Source organism: Prionailurus viverrinus, chromosome D1, assembly GCF_022837055.1.
Source record: "Prionailurus viverrinus isolate Anna chromosome D1, UM_Priviv_1.0, whole genome shotgun sequence".
Classification (NCBI taxonomy): domain Eukaryota; kingdom Metazoa; phylum Chordata; class Mammalia; order Carnivora; family Felidae; genus Prionailurus; species Prionailurus viverrinus.
The window spans coordinates 37,623,703-37,641,189 of NC_062570.1; the positions used below are offsets into that span (position 1 = coordinate 37,623,703).

The 17,487-nt window shown below is 36.2% G+C and overlaps 1 protein-coding gene across 4 annotated transcripts in view; it reads left to right on the plus strand.

Moving 5' to 3' along the window:
- CCDC82 (coiled-coil domain containing 82) overlaps positions 1 to 17,437 on the plus strand; it is a 34,103-nt gene extending 16,666 nt beyond the window's left edge. For 3 of the 4 annotated variants that reach the window (XM_047877075.1, XM_047877076.1, XM_047877074.1), the window contains exons 4-9: positions 99 to 191; positions 2,553 to 2,677; positions 5,759 to 5,929; positions 11,418 to 11,603; positions 15,850 to 15,933; positions 16,944 to 17,437. In XM_047877075.1, coding sequence (XP_047733031.1) covers positions 99 to 191; positions 2,553 to 2,677; positions 5,759 to 5,929; positions 11,418 to 11,603; positions 15,850 to 15,933 — 659 coding nt within the window. In that variant the 3' untranslated portion in view covers positions 16,944 to 17,437. The remainder of the gene's footprint in view (positions 1 to 98; positions 192 to 2,552; positions 2,678 to 5,758; positions 5,930 to 11,417; positions 11,604 to 15,849; positions 15,934 to 16,943) is intronic. The other variant, XM_047877077.1, reaches the window with a different exon arrangement.
- The last annotated feature ends 50 nt before the right edge of the window (positions 17,438 to 17,487 follow it).

The following is a 17,487-nucleotide window of genomic DNA, read 5'->3' on the forward strand; positions in this document are numbered from 1 at the left end:
CCTATTTATAGTATTAATTTCTTAGAGAAAGGAAACTATTTTATTCAGGGAATTGTTTTATCTGTTATGTTCTAATATGTATTTAAAATTAATTTCAGATTCTTTTAGTGACCACTATACTCACTTTGAAAGAGTTGTGAAGGCTCTTCTGATCAATGCTTTAGATGAATCTTTTCTGGGAACATTGTATGGTAAGTTAATATGAGTGGGACAATTAGTATCTTTTTTTCTTTTTCCAATTTCTAAAACCCTACCAATATAATTAATATATTATAATATAATATAATATAATATAATATAACATATATATACATACATTTAAGCAAAATCAAGAGACCCTATTCTAAAGGCCCTCCAATTATTCCCTAGGATCAACTTAACTACACCAGAAGCCCATTCACTTCAAAAACTTGCTCCTGTCTATTTGTGATATGTGGAAAGTGGAAAAGAAATATGTGATGTTCCTCTGACTTTAGAGAGTTCACAGTAACTGTGAGGATATAAGGCATAGACTCAAAACAGTAGAGTAGTTCAATACCCATGTGTTGTCTCAGCCTCTCTACACTTGAATTTCGCCAGAAGTTATATACTGTTTTATGCTTTGTGCCTTTGCTCATACTGTTCTCTCTTAAAATATAATCCCTTTCCACCCTAGATTTTCCAGGTGAGTGTAAAGTCATTTTCACTCCCTCATTTGTGCTACCCTGGTGGTACTGATGTGTGTATACTTACTGTATTGAAAATGTATTTTTGCCTTTCTCCCTTCTAAGAGTACAAGAAGAACCATGCCTTAGATATACACTTATCTCTTGCATCTAGCACATAATCTGGCAGTTAATAAAGACTATAATATGTTGTTTTGAATATCTACCTAATTGCCAAAGTGAGATTTCATTCACAGTTTATTGAACAAATACTTATAGAGTGCCTAAGGGGCAGGCATTTATTTGAGAGCTGGGGATATGGCAATGACTATGACATATAAGATTCCTGCCCTCATGTTGCTCTAATGAGAGAGACAGACAATGAATGAGTAAACAAATATATAACATAATTTCAACTAGGGATTAGTTCTTGAGAAAAAATTAAGTAAGTTAAGGAGATCAAGTGATAAAGGAAAGGAAAGTATCTATTAGATTGGTCAAAGAAGGTCTCTCAATAGGTGACTTTTTTTTTTTTTTTGAGAGAGAGAGAGATAGGGTGCAAGTGAGCCAGGGGCAGAGAGAGAGAATCCCAGGAAGGGCAGAGGGAGAGAGAGAGATTGGAGGGGGTGGGGGGGGGGGGAGAGAGACAGAGAAGTGGGGCTCACTCAAAGCAGGGCTCAAGCTCACCTGATGTGTTCCTCAACCTCACAAACCATTGAGATCATGACCTGAGCAGAAGTCAGATGCTTAACAACTGAGCCACCCAGGCACCCCAAGAGGTGACTTTTAAGCAGAAACCTGAATGAAGTCAAGGGGAAATAATGCATAGATCTAGCTGAGAGAACACCCAGTGCAAAGATCCTTAGGTAAAGTGAGTTTGATGTGATACATGAATGGATAAAGAAGTGATATATATAGCCAATGGAATATTACATAGCCATAAAAAAGAATGAGATCTTGGGGCGCCTGGGTGGCGCAGTCGGTTAAGCGTCCGACTTCAGCCAGGTCACGATCTCGCTGTCCGTGAGTTTGAGCCCCGCGTCAGGCTCTGGGCTGATGGCTCAGAACCTGGAGCCTGTTTCTGATTCTGTGTCTCCCTCTCTCTCTGCCCCTCCCCTGTTCATGCTCTGTCTCTCTCTGTCCCAAAAATAAATAAACGTTGAAAAAAATTAAAAAAAAAAAAAAGAATGAGATCTTGCCATTTGCAACAACATGGTTGGATCTAGAGGGTATAATGATAAGTGAAATAAGTCAGCTAGAGAAAGACAAAGACCATATGCTCTCACTTATATGTAGGATTTAAGAAACAAAACAAATGAACAAAGAAAAAAGGGACAAACAAAAAACTCTCTTAACTATAGAGAACAAACTGGTGGTTATCAGAGCAGAGGTGGGTGGGGGATGGATAAAATAGGCAAGGGGGATTAAGAGTACATTTATCATGGTAAGCACTAAGTAACATATAGCATTGTTGAATCACTATGATGTACATCTGAAACTAATAAAACATTGTATGTTAATTTTACTGGGATTAAGATAAAAAAAGAGTAAGTCTGATGTAGTCAAGGAATAATTAGAAGGCCTCTGTGGTTCTTTCCTTTCCCTAACATTCTGATGGAATTGTGGGTTTTTTCTTCATTAATCTTTTTTAAATTTAAAATACCTTCTAAAACTGTGGGAAGAAATCCTTAAGTATTCAGTTATTTAAATATTTCCTAATAACGTTTCTCGACCTTGGTACTATTGGTAGTTGGAGCTGGATAATTCATTGGTGTGGGGGGGCTTAAAAATTAGATAGATGATAGATAGATAGATAGATAGATAGATAGATAGATAGATAGATAATAGATATTTCCTAAGGGCTAAGTGATTATTTTTTGTTGTTGTTATTGTTGTTCCCTTGAACAGATGGCACCAGACAAAAATCATATGCACAAGATATGTTGACATCTCTTCATTATTTGGATAACCGCTTTGTTCAGCCTCGTCTAGAGAGTTTAGCTTCTAGAAGTCGTTGGAAAGAGCTATATAAGGTATATAGTTTTTTATTTGTTTTTGAATCTCTGGTTGGGGGTATGGGAGTGGGAGGCCTATCAGGATTTAAATATCCAGTCAGAATGAATAATCTTCTAAATTACTGGCATTTTTTTGTTGAATAATCAGCTTATCACCTCTTCTAAAAGCTACTATTGTTTTAATTATTGTAACACTTATTATATGTATCCACTAATTAAGTAGTTCTAAATGATGAATAACTTTAGAACATCTCAGGTCTTAGCCCATCTAAAGGCTACTATGTTTTAATTATCGTAACACTTATTATATGTATCCAGTAATTAAGTAGTTCTAAATGATGAATAACTTTAGAACTTCTCAGGTGTTAGCCCATCTATTGAAATGAGGAGGTTATTTCATAGGATGTTAATTCTCTCTTCAGAAAAGAGAGTTCCATTGTTAAGAGAAAGAGTTAAATTTAACTGGAGGACTTTTCAAGGAGAATTAATGTGTAAATTTATACTATAAATCTTCAAGAGGGTGATGTAGAATGTAATACTTTCCAAATTTGTGTTTTACTATGAGGCTTCTTTTCATGAGCTACCTTTTATCACCTCCTTCTATCACCTGCTAGAAGAATTGATTTCCTTAACATAATTTGGGAAACAATGGCCTAGGTTGCCTTTGAAATCCTTCTCCACCTTAAGATTTTGTAATTCTACCAATTTAGGGGGAGCATCCTTTTAATGTATAAGATGTATTGCATTTCATGTTATCCCATAGATTTCTATTTTATGATCTCTAATAGTAGAGGCTATCTTACATGATTTTTACGGTGTTTTTTTTTTAATCTCCCTACTTCTTACATTCTATCTTCCAATTATTAGGAAAATGGCAAGATAACAGAGATCCAAGTTCCTAACAGTCCTTTTAGAACTTAAATCATTAGCTACTCTACCTCATTTATGTTAGGAGATTTGACTTCATCCAAGGCCTGATTCAATTCAATCTTGAATTACCTGATAAATTAGCCACAGATGGTTTATTAAGGGACAGTTATGGGATTACAGAAAGAGAAGACTTCAGTTTGGAGAATGACTGAGTTTAGGGACACCATATATATATTTTTTACTTTGGGTGAGTTTTTAATCTCTCTAAACTCTAGTCTTTTCCTCAGATACAGAAAACATTTACCTACTTTAAAAAGTAAAAGGAATATTTACTTACTTGGAAGGTAAAATACATAGCATAGTTCTTAGAACATGGTATAAATATTGTTTTCTTTAATAGAAAAATAGCATATATTTATTGATCATTTAACTTGGCCAAGTAATTTGCATGCAGTGTAAAGTATCTTATTTGATCTTCAGAGCAACCCCATGAGGAAGGCACTATTATTTCCTCCATTTTAAAGAAGAGAAAACCGTGACTCAGAAAAATTGAGTAACACAAGGCTATAGAGCTAGTTATTAGCTAGGCCAGTGTTCAAACCTAGAAATCATAGCTTTCTAATATTTCTCTGACTTGAAAGCCCATACCACTATGCTATATTATGCTTTACTATACTGTGGTATGTTATGCTGAATTTGGATAACCCAATGTTGAAATAATAACTCTAAGATATAAGAAAATATTAACTTAAAAATGTAGAGACATAGATGATTCAGTATGGTCTTGGTCAAAATTAGCTAAGTTATGCTGCAAAAAATAAATAATAGGACATACCAGCAATGAAAATCTTTATAGCTTACCCCAGCAAAGTTTATTTTTCAGTTATATGTCCCGTGTAAACCAGCAGGAGTGTTCCTACATATTGTAGTCATTCACAGAGCCAAGCTGCTAGAGCTTTCATCTCAAATGTGCTTCCATAAGGACCAGAGAAGCAAGAAGGGGAGGTGGTTAGCCACCTGTTCCCTCAGAATGTCAGCCTGTAAATGACACATGTCACACAAAGGGCCATGAAATATGAGAAATATTAAAAGTAAAGAAAATGCAATGTTGTTGTGAATCATACAGTGTTAGAAAGGAAACTATTACTATACTAGATATTTACTCTCAAGCTGGTAGAGAGTACGAATATAGGTTAGTAACCCTGCTAATATGTTCACTGTATGTAGTTCAAACATTATGGTAAAACGTAATCTACACTACTAATTATAACAGCAGTATCTAGCACAGGCATAGAGTGTGGGCAAAAATATGCAACCACAAGTTTACAAATGCCAAATATTTCCTCAGTTTGTTAACTCATTGCTAATTCAGCTATTAGGCTGTCTATATCAATACTGGCCACCTAGCAGTTTTATGACCAACTTGTTTATTTTCATAGTACTTTATTTAGTAAGTAGCCATTAGGAGGATTAAATTATTTCCGGGGATACCTGGGTGGCTCAGTCGGTTACGTGTCCGACTTCAGCTCAGGTCATGATCTCACAGTTCATGGGTTCGAGCCCCTTGTTGGACTCTCTGCTGACAGCTCAGAGCCTGGAGCCTGCTTCAGATTCTGTGTCTCCCTCACACTCTGCCCCTCCCCTGCTCATGCTCTGTCTGTCTGTCTGTCTCTCTCTCTCTCAAAAATAAATAAACATTAAAAAAAGAAGAAATTAAATTATTTCTGGAATATTTTGTGGGAAATATGCTATAATTTACACAATGGAGACTGTGATCTGGTTTTTCTCAATTTTCAACTAACCTAAATGAATTCATCTTTTTATTGTAGTATCCTGAATTTTTGCTGCTCAGTCTTTTCTATTTTTAACTATAATACCTCATACCTAACTAGAGATGAGAGGAGAAAAGTAAATTAGTATCTGTGAAGAATACTACTTAATAGTAACGCACAAATGGGAAGGATATGAAACTAATTTTTTTCCTAGTCTGGTTTCTTTTCATTTAATAGCCTAAATTATAAGTTTTTTTTTTATTTAAAAATATCTTGTCAAATATCTACCCCATATTCTGCATAAAAATAAGAAATATCAGTGTGTTTCGCTCTTACATCCTAACCACTTACTGTGATTCCTAATATTGGTTTTAATTTGGTTAGGTTCTTTTTATGTTTTATTTTGTTGTTTTTTCCAGTCTTGTAAAGCTTCATTACATTTTTTCATTGTTTTCAGGAGCGGGTAGAAAATTATTCTAATGTAAGTATCCATTTGAAGAATCCTGAAAATTGTTGCTGTCAGGCTTGTGGATTGCATCGCCACTGCAGATACTCGGTGCATTTATCAGGAAAGTTGTATAACACCAGGACTATGGAAACAGACGATTTCATGTCACATGATAAACAGGTATTTTTCCCTCTCATTTTAGTTTTCAGTATTTAGAAATTTTCAATACGTAAGCTTACACAAATAACCCTGTTATTTTTACAAATGGAGAAAGGACTAGGACAGAGGGAAAGAGTATAAGGAAGGAAGGTATAATTTTGAATGTGAAAAATGTCTTTTATGACAAGTTTATAAATGCAAAAATATTAATGATGAGAGCTTCCTCTGGTGAGTCTGTATATCTATGAAGGGTGTGTGTGTTTGGGGGGCCCTTAGAGTTGCCTCTAAGTACTGCCAGTCAGTTATTATGATAGAAATATACTGTTAATCTAAATTCTTCTACTACATTAGGTAGTGTTATTTCTCAGTACTATTGGCGATAATTGATCAGATCCCTCTAAATAATGCAGGTTGCAAGAATCACTTAGAAAGTTTGTATGGGGATAATGATTTCAGATTTAGTCTTTAACGTATCATTTGGCAGGTTACTATAAAAACATTTCTTTTCTCAACACAGTCAATATGCAAATCTCATTGTTTAAAAACTGATCTGTGGCTTTTTATGAGGTAAGACATGTAGAATCCTAATGAAAGTGATTTGATACTCTAAGGATCATGTTCTGTTGCATAGATCAAAACTAGTGCTGTACTTTCACTGTCTTCCCTGTCTACAGCTAATTCTAGGAAGGAAAGTGAGTTAGAAAACCATTTCTGGAGTTCTGATATTCCTGTGAAAGAGTAAAGATTCTGTATAAGATAGTTATTCAAATATCTAAAAAGTAAGAGAGATCTCATAAAATAAAAACAAAGAAAATTAATACACCAGTCACACAATGGAAGAAACATCAAAGTTAACAATTAGAACATGATTATTCTCCATCTAAAGGCATACAGTAAAACCTATCTTAAGATGCCAGTTGATAGCTCTCAAAGTAGCAAAGTATTTTTAAATCAGATGATAAAATACAGTTCTGTCATGGTTGCATTGAAACTGGCAGTTTCATGGACAATAAGATTCCTACAAAGAGCAAGGATGTGATCTATCTTTTTAGAACACTGGATAGCTACCTATAGCCAGAGTTATAACACTATACATATTCAGTGCCCACATGTTTATGCTAAGCAGAGTCATCCAGTATAAAACCAGAGGACACAATCATGAAGTTCACTGAAGCATTAGTTATAATACAAAACAAATTTGGCTATAATTCAAATCAAATATTAGAGTAGTAATTAAATAAGTTATGTATATCATACCATTTTGTGGCAGAATATGATACAAGCACTAAAATAATATTTATGAAGGTTGTGAAATCGTGCTAGGTGAAAGTGAAATAGTGAGCAGTGTACATTACTGTCCTTGAAGCTATGTAAAAATATGTATACACTTGTCTGTTTAGCTGTATGCAAACATTAAACTAGTTATTGTGTAATTTAAGATAATGTAATTAAAATTCTTTTTTTAATGTTTATTTTTGAGAAAGAGAGAGAGAGACAGAACACGAGTGGGGGAGGGGCAGAGAGAAAGGGAGACACAGAATCCCAAGCAGGCTCCAGGTTGAATTCACAGACCGTGAGATCATGACCTGAGCCAAAGTTGGACGCTTAACCGACCGAACCACTCAGACACCCCCATAATTAAAATTCTTTAATACTAAAATTTTCAGTAATTTTTTCTTTAAATGGAAGAAGTACCTATTAAAATCTATTTTATATTCTACTGAACTACAGCAGCAATGCCTGTATATGGAAAGGAAAGGGAAAGGAAAGGGATAGGAAGGAAGAAAATAATAAACTTGTTTTTCATCTAAGGCATTAAAGAGACTATGCCATCCCCAGACCCACCCTTAAATTATTTTGAAAACCAATTCTCCATTTTGTGTTTTTGCCCATAGTTATATAAAATTGAGACTGCTTGGGGTTAACTAGGGTCCTCTTTTAAGGTGCCAATAATGAAGGATGCATTTAATGAATATGTTTAATAATAAAACTTTTCTCTTTACTTACCTAAGATTAGCTTCTTTGAAAGACAGGATGCTTTGATGGAAAGTGGAATTGGTGGGAAAGAGTAATTTTAGTTACAGTAGTCTTGGATAGGGTACTGAGACAAAAGGCCTTGGCCCACCAAATTGTGGTGAAGTCTGGGGGTATAGACGAAAAGGAAATCACGTGAAGAAAAAGGGCGAAATCTGAGAGGCAGTTGGGAGGACCGACTGTAATCTTGAATTCATTTGAGTTTGCCCAGAATCTGTCCAGACTCCTGAAGATACTCAAGATCCAAAGGGAGAGGCAGGAATTTTGAAATAAGTGTCAGTGTGTAACATGTCCATGAAAAAAACGGACCAAAAGGAAATAGAATCCTTTGGCTCAGTCTATTGCACTAATTGTTTCTGGAAACCTAGAAACAAAAGAGAAACTTCTTCCCGTTCTTCCTCTCTTCTTGAGGATCTTTTTTCTTTCTTCTTCATACTTTCACTTCCATAAGGACCTGGCTCCTCTGTATATTAAGGAGGGCCGAGAGAAATACCTCAAAAAGCTCCCTATAATTAGCTAGATATTACAAATGTGCATAATGCATGTTTCATTGTATCCTTGCCTTAGTTTGTTAACCAGTGTGTTTACACTTCTACATGCTGTATCTAATAAATTACAAATCAGATTCTTTCTACTGCCTTACAATTCACCATCTGCTGTTTTAGGAAAATTTGGTGACAGGTTTTAGCTGTTTCAAATTGTATCTTTGGATACATAGGATCCCTTAATTCACATTGATAAGTGAGGTGAATCAGTTATTTTCAGATACATCAGTTTATAGAACCATGCTAACTAACCCTGAACAGTGGATTAGTAACATTTACATGTCATTTTGCTTGTCTTCGTTGAGAACAATCATCACAGAACTTATTTCTCTATCTCTGGCAATTTTTTTTTAGTATTGTCTATCTTGTTAGAATAGTGTCCTTAATATCCAGAAATGCAATTAGTTAAAAGTAATCTCTAAATATGTTTCTCAACATTTAAGGTCACTGTTCTTACAGCAGAGTTTTATCTTAGTACTTTATATAAATGGAATCCGACAGTGTAAACTGTGTACAATGTACACAGAAATTCATAAGGTATAATAGGCTGTGACAATACACTAAAAACAGGTGGGGCGAAGGGAGAGGTCTACTTGCATTCTTACAGCTATTACATACATTTACTCTTTCCTGTGAACTCCTACTAACAATGGTTTAGGCTCTTCCACAGAAAATGTGATCACATGTTATGATCACATAGTGTGAGAATATTCTAAAGGTAATTTTGGGTTTATTGATCTACATAAGTGTAAGTAGCTGCCAAGAAGGCAGGAATTTGAAATGGAAAGAAGTAAACTATAATGTTAAATATTTTCAGTGGATATTTTTGTTTCATACAGGTAAAAGATTTTTATTTTTTTTTTTTTAACGTTTTTTTTATTTATTTTTGGGACAGAGAGAGACAGAGCATGAATGGGGGAGGGGCAGAGAGAGAGGGAGACACAGAATCGGAAACAGGCTCCAGGCTCTGAGCCATCAGCCCAGAGCCCGACGCGGGGCTCGAACTCACGGACCGCGAGATCGTGGTAAAAGATTTTTAAATAAGGGTGTTTAAATACCTCCTCCTTCCCTCTTGCCCTAACTTAAAATTTTTATGCAGATAAATTCCTCAGTTTTATGGAAATATAAAATACAGTATGGTGGAAAGTTTTTAAAAAATTATATTATTTTTCTACTGTATTTTATCCAGAATGGCCATAGGAGACTTCACCCACATAATCTACTTTGATAACAGAAATGGAGAGACATAGGGCACCTGTAGTGGCCACTGAAACTATTGTGGTATCTTTTTTACTCAAAGTATAAAAGGACATATTGGCTAGGGAATTGTGATAGTTGATATGACTTGTTTGATGATAATGTTGAGATGAGAAGGTTACTGAGAGTAGGCAAGCAATGAACAAACCATATGTGATTGTTTATTTTTTTTAAAGTTATTTTGAGAGAGAGAGAAAGACCATGAGTAGTGGAGAGGCAGAAAGAGAGAGGGGAGAGAGAGGATCCCAAGCAGGCTCCGTGCCACCAGCACAGGGCTCAAACTCACAAACCGTGAGATCATGATGAACTGGAATCAAGAGTCAGATGCTTAACTGCCTGAGCCACCCAGGTGCCCTTGTGATTATTTCTAATAATCAAAAAAAACAGAAAGGTTTTCATGGAACTCGAACAGAAATCTTAACATGGTTTTCTTGAATTTTTGAGGATTTTAAGGAAGACTGTAAGATGTCCCAAATACCATTTTCACAAGATATGCATCAAACCCGTTGCTGATCATATTTAACTTTTATTCAGTTTTGACAAACTATTCTTTATTTTATTACTATTTTTTGCCAGTATACTCAGGTTATTTATTTAACTAACCACCTGTATGATCCCTTGAAGGGTGGCTTCAGGAAAACACTACAATTCTTTGTTAGATGGAATACAAGTTACATAGATCAATATTGTAACTATGCCACTTGTATTAAACTCATGAAAACACAACCCATTAGTGAATTTAGGCACCGAGACAAATACATAACTTAACAGGGAATTTGTCTCTGTCCTTTGGTTGCTTCATGAGAATGAGATTGATCATGTAATAATGTTTTTAGTTATAATGTTATTTTGTAGTTTTCCTATTTTAGTTTTCAGTGTGTATAACGGTACATATTCCAAACGTTCTGAACGGGAAATGCTCTGGTTGGTTGATTCACAAGAAGAGTATTCTTAATCACAGAATCCTGGAAGTCCATATACACATAGAAGTTAAAATTCTTATATTTTGCTAACAGTAAAACATTAATGTGTTACAATCACATCAGAGTCACTAATTAAGGAACGAAATAGGACTAAACACAAAGTTTTTACTTTACAAAATGCTTTGGAGCAAATTATTTAGTGAAAAACCGCCAATTGGTTTGAGAGTTTGTTTCAGTTTTGCATGTTGCTTTTAAGCTAGAACATTAGTCTAATCCAGGTATTTCTAATTCAGTAACTGTGTCCGTGGGGTCTATTTTCTTGCTTTGGGTGTGCCTGTTCTTCTGCCTTAACAAGCCATTTTTCTCCTCAAACTTGTTTAGCTCTGGTTTTTAAAGACTTAGTTCAAGCATCACCTACTCGAGGACCCCTCTCCTCTCTGGATTGGGTTAATTGTCCCTCCTTTGTACCTCGGTAGCATCTCTTGCACAGCATTTGACACATCGTTTTGTAATCAAATGCATGTCCGGTGCTTAGCCCAATACTTGAAGAAACATAGCAGATGTTCAGTTTTTCTTAACTAAGTTGTATAAGAGAAGGTGAGTGAATCATTGTACAAACATTTTGAAAATTAATAATGCATTTATTAAATTTTGCTGTTAAAGAAAAATCTCAAAACTAGAAAGGCTGTGTAATCATTACTATATGTCTGACTTCATATGTCAGGTAATAATGTTTATTCCTTGATTTAGGTGTTTACTGTTGGCAGAATTTGTGCTGATCGTACCAGAATTTATCACAAACTGAAACATTTTAAGTTCAAGCTGTACCAGGAATGCTGCTCCATTGCAAAGACAGAAGAAGTTGAGGATGAACAGGTTAAAGAAACAGTGGAAAGAATTTTCAATCAGTCAAAAGAAAGTGGCTGGATTAAGGAGGTAAGGTGAATATAGAAGAATCATTTCATTCATAGATTCTGGAGCCTAATTATGATCAGCAAAATGATGCAAATGATTAGAAGACAGTGAAATTTAAAAGAGAATCTCTCCTTTCCCCCGTCTTTGTATTTTCTCTTCTTCCACCCATTCCTTTCATGCTTATCATTGTCCAACCCTGAACAGGTGCCCTGATGATCTAAGCATTCCTTCAGCGCATCAGATAAATTGAAATCAGCGATAATACTGTCCTGTAATGAAGGACCTCTGTCCTTTCACTTTTATATATGTGGTATCCCTTACATATATATTAAGTCCCTGTATTTTCTTTGACGAAGTGTAGGACTCACCTCTGCTTGTCTGCTTCCTATTCTTTAGAACAGTTCTTGTGACCCGAGAGTGAAGAAACACCTGGTGCCAATCTGAGGAAAGGATCTCGGCTGCCAGTTCTAATACCACCCACATCCTCTTCTTGAGGACATGGGCTGAGCAGTGAGCACTGTAACTGAAGATCAAGGGGAATGCAGAGGTTTCAGGCCACGGCACTGATTTTGATTCCCCCAAATCCTGCTGATCACTAAGTTTGATATCAGGGATAAAGTGGGGGTTTTGAAGAGTGCACTGGATTCCTGAAGATCTGCTGGCAGCTCAGAAGCTCTGGTCTGCTCACAGAGCTTTTAGAATTGTTTATGGTACTTGGAAAGAATGCTATTATGATTGCAGTCTTCTAAAACAAGTGTAGTTACGTGAACGTATAAGAGAAAACATATAGCAGATTTTCAGGCAACTCAGATCAACAGTATATTTAATCTTAAAAAAAAAAAAAAAAGCCTGCCTTGAGATCTGTTGCCTGGGTTATTTATATCATAGGGGAATTTTGTGAAAGAGGAAAATAAAAAAGATGAGAGCTTAGTGAATAAACTTATGAGCAAAGGGAAAGAAAAAGAGAACAACAAACAGGAACTTGTTAGGACACGTCATATTCTGCAGAGGTGTCCCAGTCTGGAGAGTGACATCAAGACTGGTTTCCCTTCTGAGGATTATCTTCCCATCACAGCCACACCACCCAGTGGATCTCTCTGCCTGCCCCCCACATCTTGACCCTTCTGTAGTCTTTTCTCTCATTTTACTCTCCTCAGCTTTTTATCTTTTACTTTGCTTCAGCTTCTCTCCCAGTGCTTTCCTCCCTGTCCTCCTCTGTGCTTTTCAGTTTGCCTTAGGGAGAAGCCACCACTTAGCCAGTAAGTCCCATCTTCATTTTCCATGATGACCTGAAATTCTTACGTGCTTTCACTGGTGCATTTAAGTGTTGCCAACGCTCTCATGGAGTTGAAAAACCTTTTGGGACACCACATTTTTTAAAGAATTGTGTGCCAGGTGTAGAAAAATCACTATGCATGTATTATATATATTATATATAATAATAGTATATGTGGGGAAGAACATTAAATTTCTTGCAGAGAATAAACCAAAAGCATTTCCAGATCATGTACCTTAGAGAAAGCTTAACAAGGTTTCTAACAGAAGGGACCTGGAATAAGAAAAAAAAAATTCTTGGGAAGAGAAAACCCAAGTGTCCTCTCATGCTTAAAGAAAAACACTTAGCATTGGGCATTTAAGGTATTTCAAGATCATGCATGTTTAGGACAACATGCACATTTTGTTTTTCACATAAAATACCACAGAGCTTCATTTTCTTTCCGAGATCCCTCTTTCTTTAAAAATATTTGTCCACACGTTTTCTCAAAAGATTTCCTAGAAACTACAGTTTAGAGCCGATATAAACCCATACGCAGCGTTTTGTGCTGTGATTACCTTTCAGAGCTCCTCAAGCACTCTGATGTTTCTCAGCACCACCCCACCTACCCCTGGGAGTGCGCGTGTCCCGCGTGGCCGCACTGCATTGCTCATGACACACACCTTTCTCTTTGGCTGCGCTCCTATGGCCCCAGCCACCCGCACCCTTTCCAATGCCAGGGCTCAGCGCTACTTGAACGGCCAGATCTGTGGCTCTTTTTGCTCTTTCCTCCCACTGATTATGTCAACCCCTTCTTTTACTTCACACAAACGATTTGGTCTTGTCTTTCCTCCCAGCTCACATTGCACACCTTGCTTTTTCCTTATCTGCCCCTTCCTCCTCCACCTCAGGATATTTCTGCATTTCTTCCCAAAGACCTGCCAACTAGACTGACTTCTTGTTCCTCCTCCTACCAGTTGAACTAAGATGACCTGTTTTTAATCTAGGATGACATTAAAGGGTAGGAGGAACCTGAGTGTGAAGAAAATAATGAATGGGGAGCTCCTGGATGGCTCAGTCAGTTAAGCATCTGACTCTGGATCTTAAGGCTCAGGTCTTGATCTCATGGTTTTGAGTTCAAGCCCCACATCAGGCTCTGCACTGTGTGTGAAGATTTAAAAAAAGGGAAAAAAAAAAAAAAAGAAAAAGATGCATGATAAGAAAATTATAATAAAACCAAAACATATAATAAATATAATAAAAGTAATTGTCTGATTCTAAATTACACTTGAAGAACATTCTGTCATATGCCACTGGCAAAATTCTAACAAATGTTTCTCATTAAGAAGAAAGTGCACGTGATGATGGGGTTTCCAGAGAAGTTGAAGATAGGGTTGTTGGGATAGGGTGGTGAAAACAGGAACATCAGGAAAGGGGAGAATGTATTTCAATAATACTATCAAGTCTCAGTTTTGTGGTATGAAAAGTTTAAATCTATTACATAAAGATTGTTACATAACAAAGAATTTTAAATAACGATTTGATATCTCACCCCTTCCTGAAACTCTTCTTATGTGGTCTCTTCTCTTTCCCCCCTTTTAAACTTGTTTCCTGTTCTTTTTCTTTCTCTCCTTAAACTGATGTTTCTCAAATCAAGGCCCTAACTACCTATGTCAGAATCACCTAGAAGTTTGTAGAAAATGAGTAGTTCCTGGCCTCCCTGCAGAACTACTGAATGAGACTCCTTGAGGGTGTTAAACACCCAGTATTTAACAAGTTAGGTGATTCTTAAGCAAATCAAAGATTGAGGGCCGCTAGTTAAAGGTACTTGTTGCAGGGCACCTGGGTGGCTCAATCAGTTGAGCATCCAAATTTGACTCAGGTCATGATCTCACGGTGGTAGTCTGTTAGTTCAAGCCCTGCATGGGGCTCACTGCTGTCAGCATGGAGCCAGCTTTGGATCCTCTGTTCCCCTCCTCTCTGCCCATCAGTCCCCCGCTCACACTCTCTCTCTCTCTCTCTTACAAATAAATAAACCTTTAAAAAAAGAAAAAGTACGTGTTGTTCCACGTTCCATTCTCAGCCCCTGTAAGTTCTCTGACTTGGCAAACCTATTCCTTTCTTCATGTCTAACTGGTGTTTCTGACCAGAAGATCCCAACCTCCTCCTTTTATGTTCTGACCTCTTTCTCACACTCCATTCCCACAGTTCACATGTTTTAATCAGTAGGTCAATCTGGCACCTCAAAGGGGTTAATATAATAAGATCCAAACTCTCCAAATTTTTAGGAAAAAAGAATGGTGGAACCAGAATCTTTAGGTGGAGAGAACGGCCAGGCAATACTGTCTTCTCTCTGAATTTCACTTTTCCATAGGAAGGCTTTCTTTTTTCTAACTAAAGCCGCACCCCCCCCAACCTTTAAATCTCAGAAATAGCATACTATAATGATTAAAATCATGGATTTAAATATTTTCCAGCAGTAGAATTTGGAGGCAAGTTACTTTATTTCTCTAAGTTGCCTCTTCACTAAAATAGGAATTAAAACAACAAAGAGTTTTGATTGTGGATATTAAAAGATCAACACATTTTAAGCATTTAGTATTGGACCTAACAATTAGTAAGCGATCAATTAATGTCAACTATTATTAGTAATAAAAGCAAGAAGTTTTCTCTCCTTCATGCAGTATGGCTGGGATTGCAATTTTCCAAAAGAAATTTAATAAGGAGAAAAAATATATGAAGATAATATAAAAAGCATAAAAACAATCAAACTTTTAATGTACAGGTTTCTAATTCTATAATACTTTACTCCTATCTAATTGAACCTACCTGAATACTAGGTCAAGAGAATCCCTAAGTAGTCCAAAGGTTATTTCCAACCTCCCCACCCCCCCACCCCGTTCTTTTCTTCATTCTTTCCGGAGAAGGTGATCCAGTCAGAGGTCTTGAGGGGGAAAAGGTTTCCTAGCCCTTTCTAGAAGGAAAACACACTTCTTCTTTATCTTTCCATAGTTTCCTACCATCACAAAAGTCAGGTCATCAGGATCCTCTCTCTCTTCATTGGGAATGGAACCAGAGTTCATAAGAAACCATTAGGTCAGTTAATTCTCCTCAATTGAACGCTATCGATTGTGAGATTTCTAAATCATCCTGACCCCTCTCTTATCTTGCCCCACCCTGGGTCTTAGCTCTTCATCTTCATTGCTATCACTGGAATTTGGGACCTCATTACCTAACTTATTACAAGACACTAGTAACTAATTGCTATACTATTCTAGAATGGCTGTTTTACCATTTTTCTTAAAACACACGTCAGATCAGGTCAATCTCCTACCGTATAACCTTTAGCAGGGTCACATTGCCTGTCACATTATTGCTCAACTCCTTCAGCTAGCATTTCATACATTTTATTCTCTGACCACAAACTCTTTGGTTCAGTCTTCTCTTTCTGTTCCCCTACAAAACCTCAAATTATAGTTAAATTCCATAAAACCTTGTCTTCTCACTGTTGCATGGACTGTTGTCTGCTACAGAAAACTCTCCCCAGCAAATCTTTGCCTATCGAATCCTTTTACCCAGGACAGCTCAAGTGATTCTCTTTCCCGATCACTTCAACTAACCATGGCTACTCTTCTGAACCTTCCTAACAGTGTCTATATACTTTGTCATGGCACCAGTGCCATGTACTGGTGTTGTATTGTACACATAGTATTGGTGTACTCCCAGTGAACTCTGGTCTGTTTAGGATCAGGGAAAGAGATTATTTTTGTACCTAGACAGTCATGAGAAAGTATTCAATATATGTTATGTGTTCAAACAATTTTTGTTGAGTAAGTTATTGAAGTTGTTATACTTCTATAAATATAATAGAAAAATTATATTTTATAAGAACATTATGAGATCAATAATAATGTTCAGTTTGATCTCTTTCCGCTCCTTTATGAGTTAGAAATGCTTATTTGCAATTGTGTCCCTGTTTATAATGAGATTTTTGCTCATGATTATCATGAAATGAACATGTTCCTGTTTGTCTCTGTAGATTGAAAAGGCCTACCTTATCTTCTTTGCTTTGAGTAAAATAACTAGCTTTTTTATTGTATACACAGAAATATGGTCAACTTCAAGAATATCTAAATTTGGCGGATTACTTTCAAGATGAGAAGTTTGACTGAATTGTAACACATTTCCTTCAGAGAAGATTTTATAAATTCCTGTTAATGTGAAGATCATGAGTCTTGTTTCTCTGTATCATGTGACACTTTTATAAATTTTATGTGTATTTTCATGGCAAATATCTTGTTTAAAACATATGTTCATCTTAATTTCCATGAAATGGCACTCACAGTCGAATAAAAGTTTTATCTGCTGTACATAGAAAACATAAGCCTAGTAATTTTTAAGTAAGTGTATTTTAAAGTTACAAAACAATGCCTTTATAACAGATGATCATCAAGTGAATGAGCTGTTCATGTTCTGTCACCTTAGTAGACAAATACTGTATTTTAAAAATGAATTTAGATCAACACCTACGTGTATTTATTATTGAATCCCTGCCCAGATCTGTTGATTATCCTTTCCAGTATTAAATGATCTGCACTGATATATTGTTCACTGCTATCATTATCTACACCAGAGGGCCATGGAAGAAAC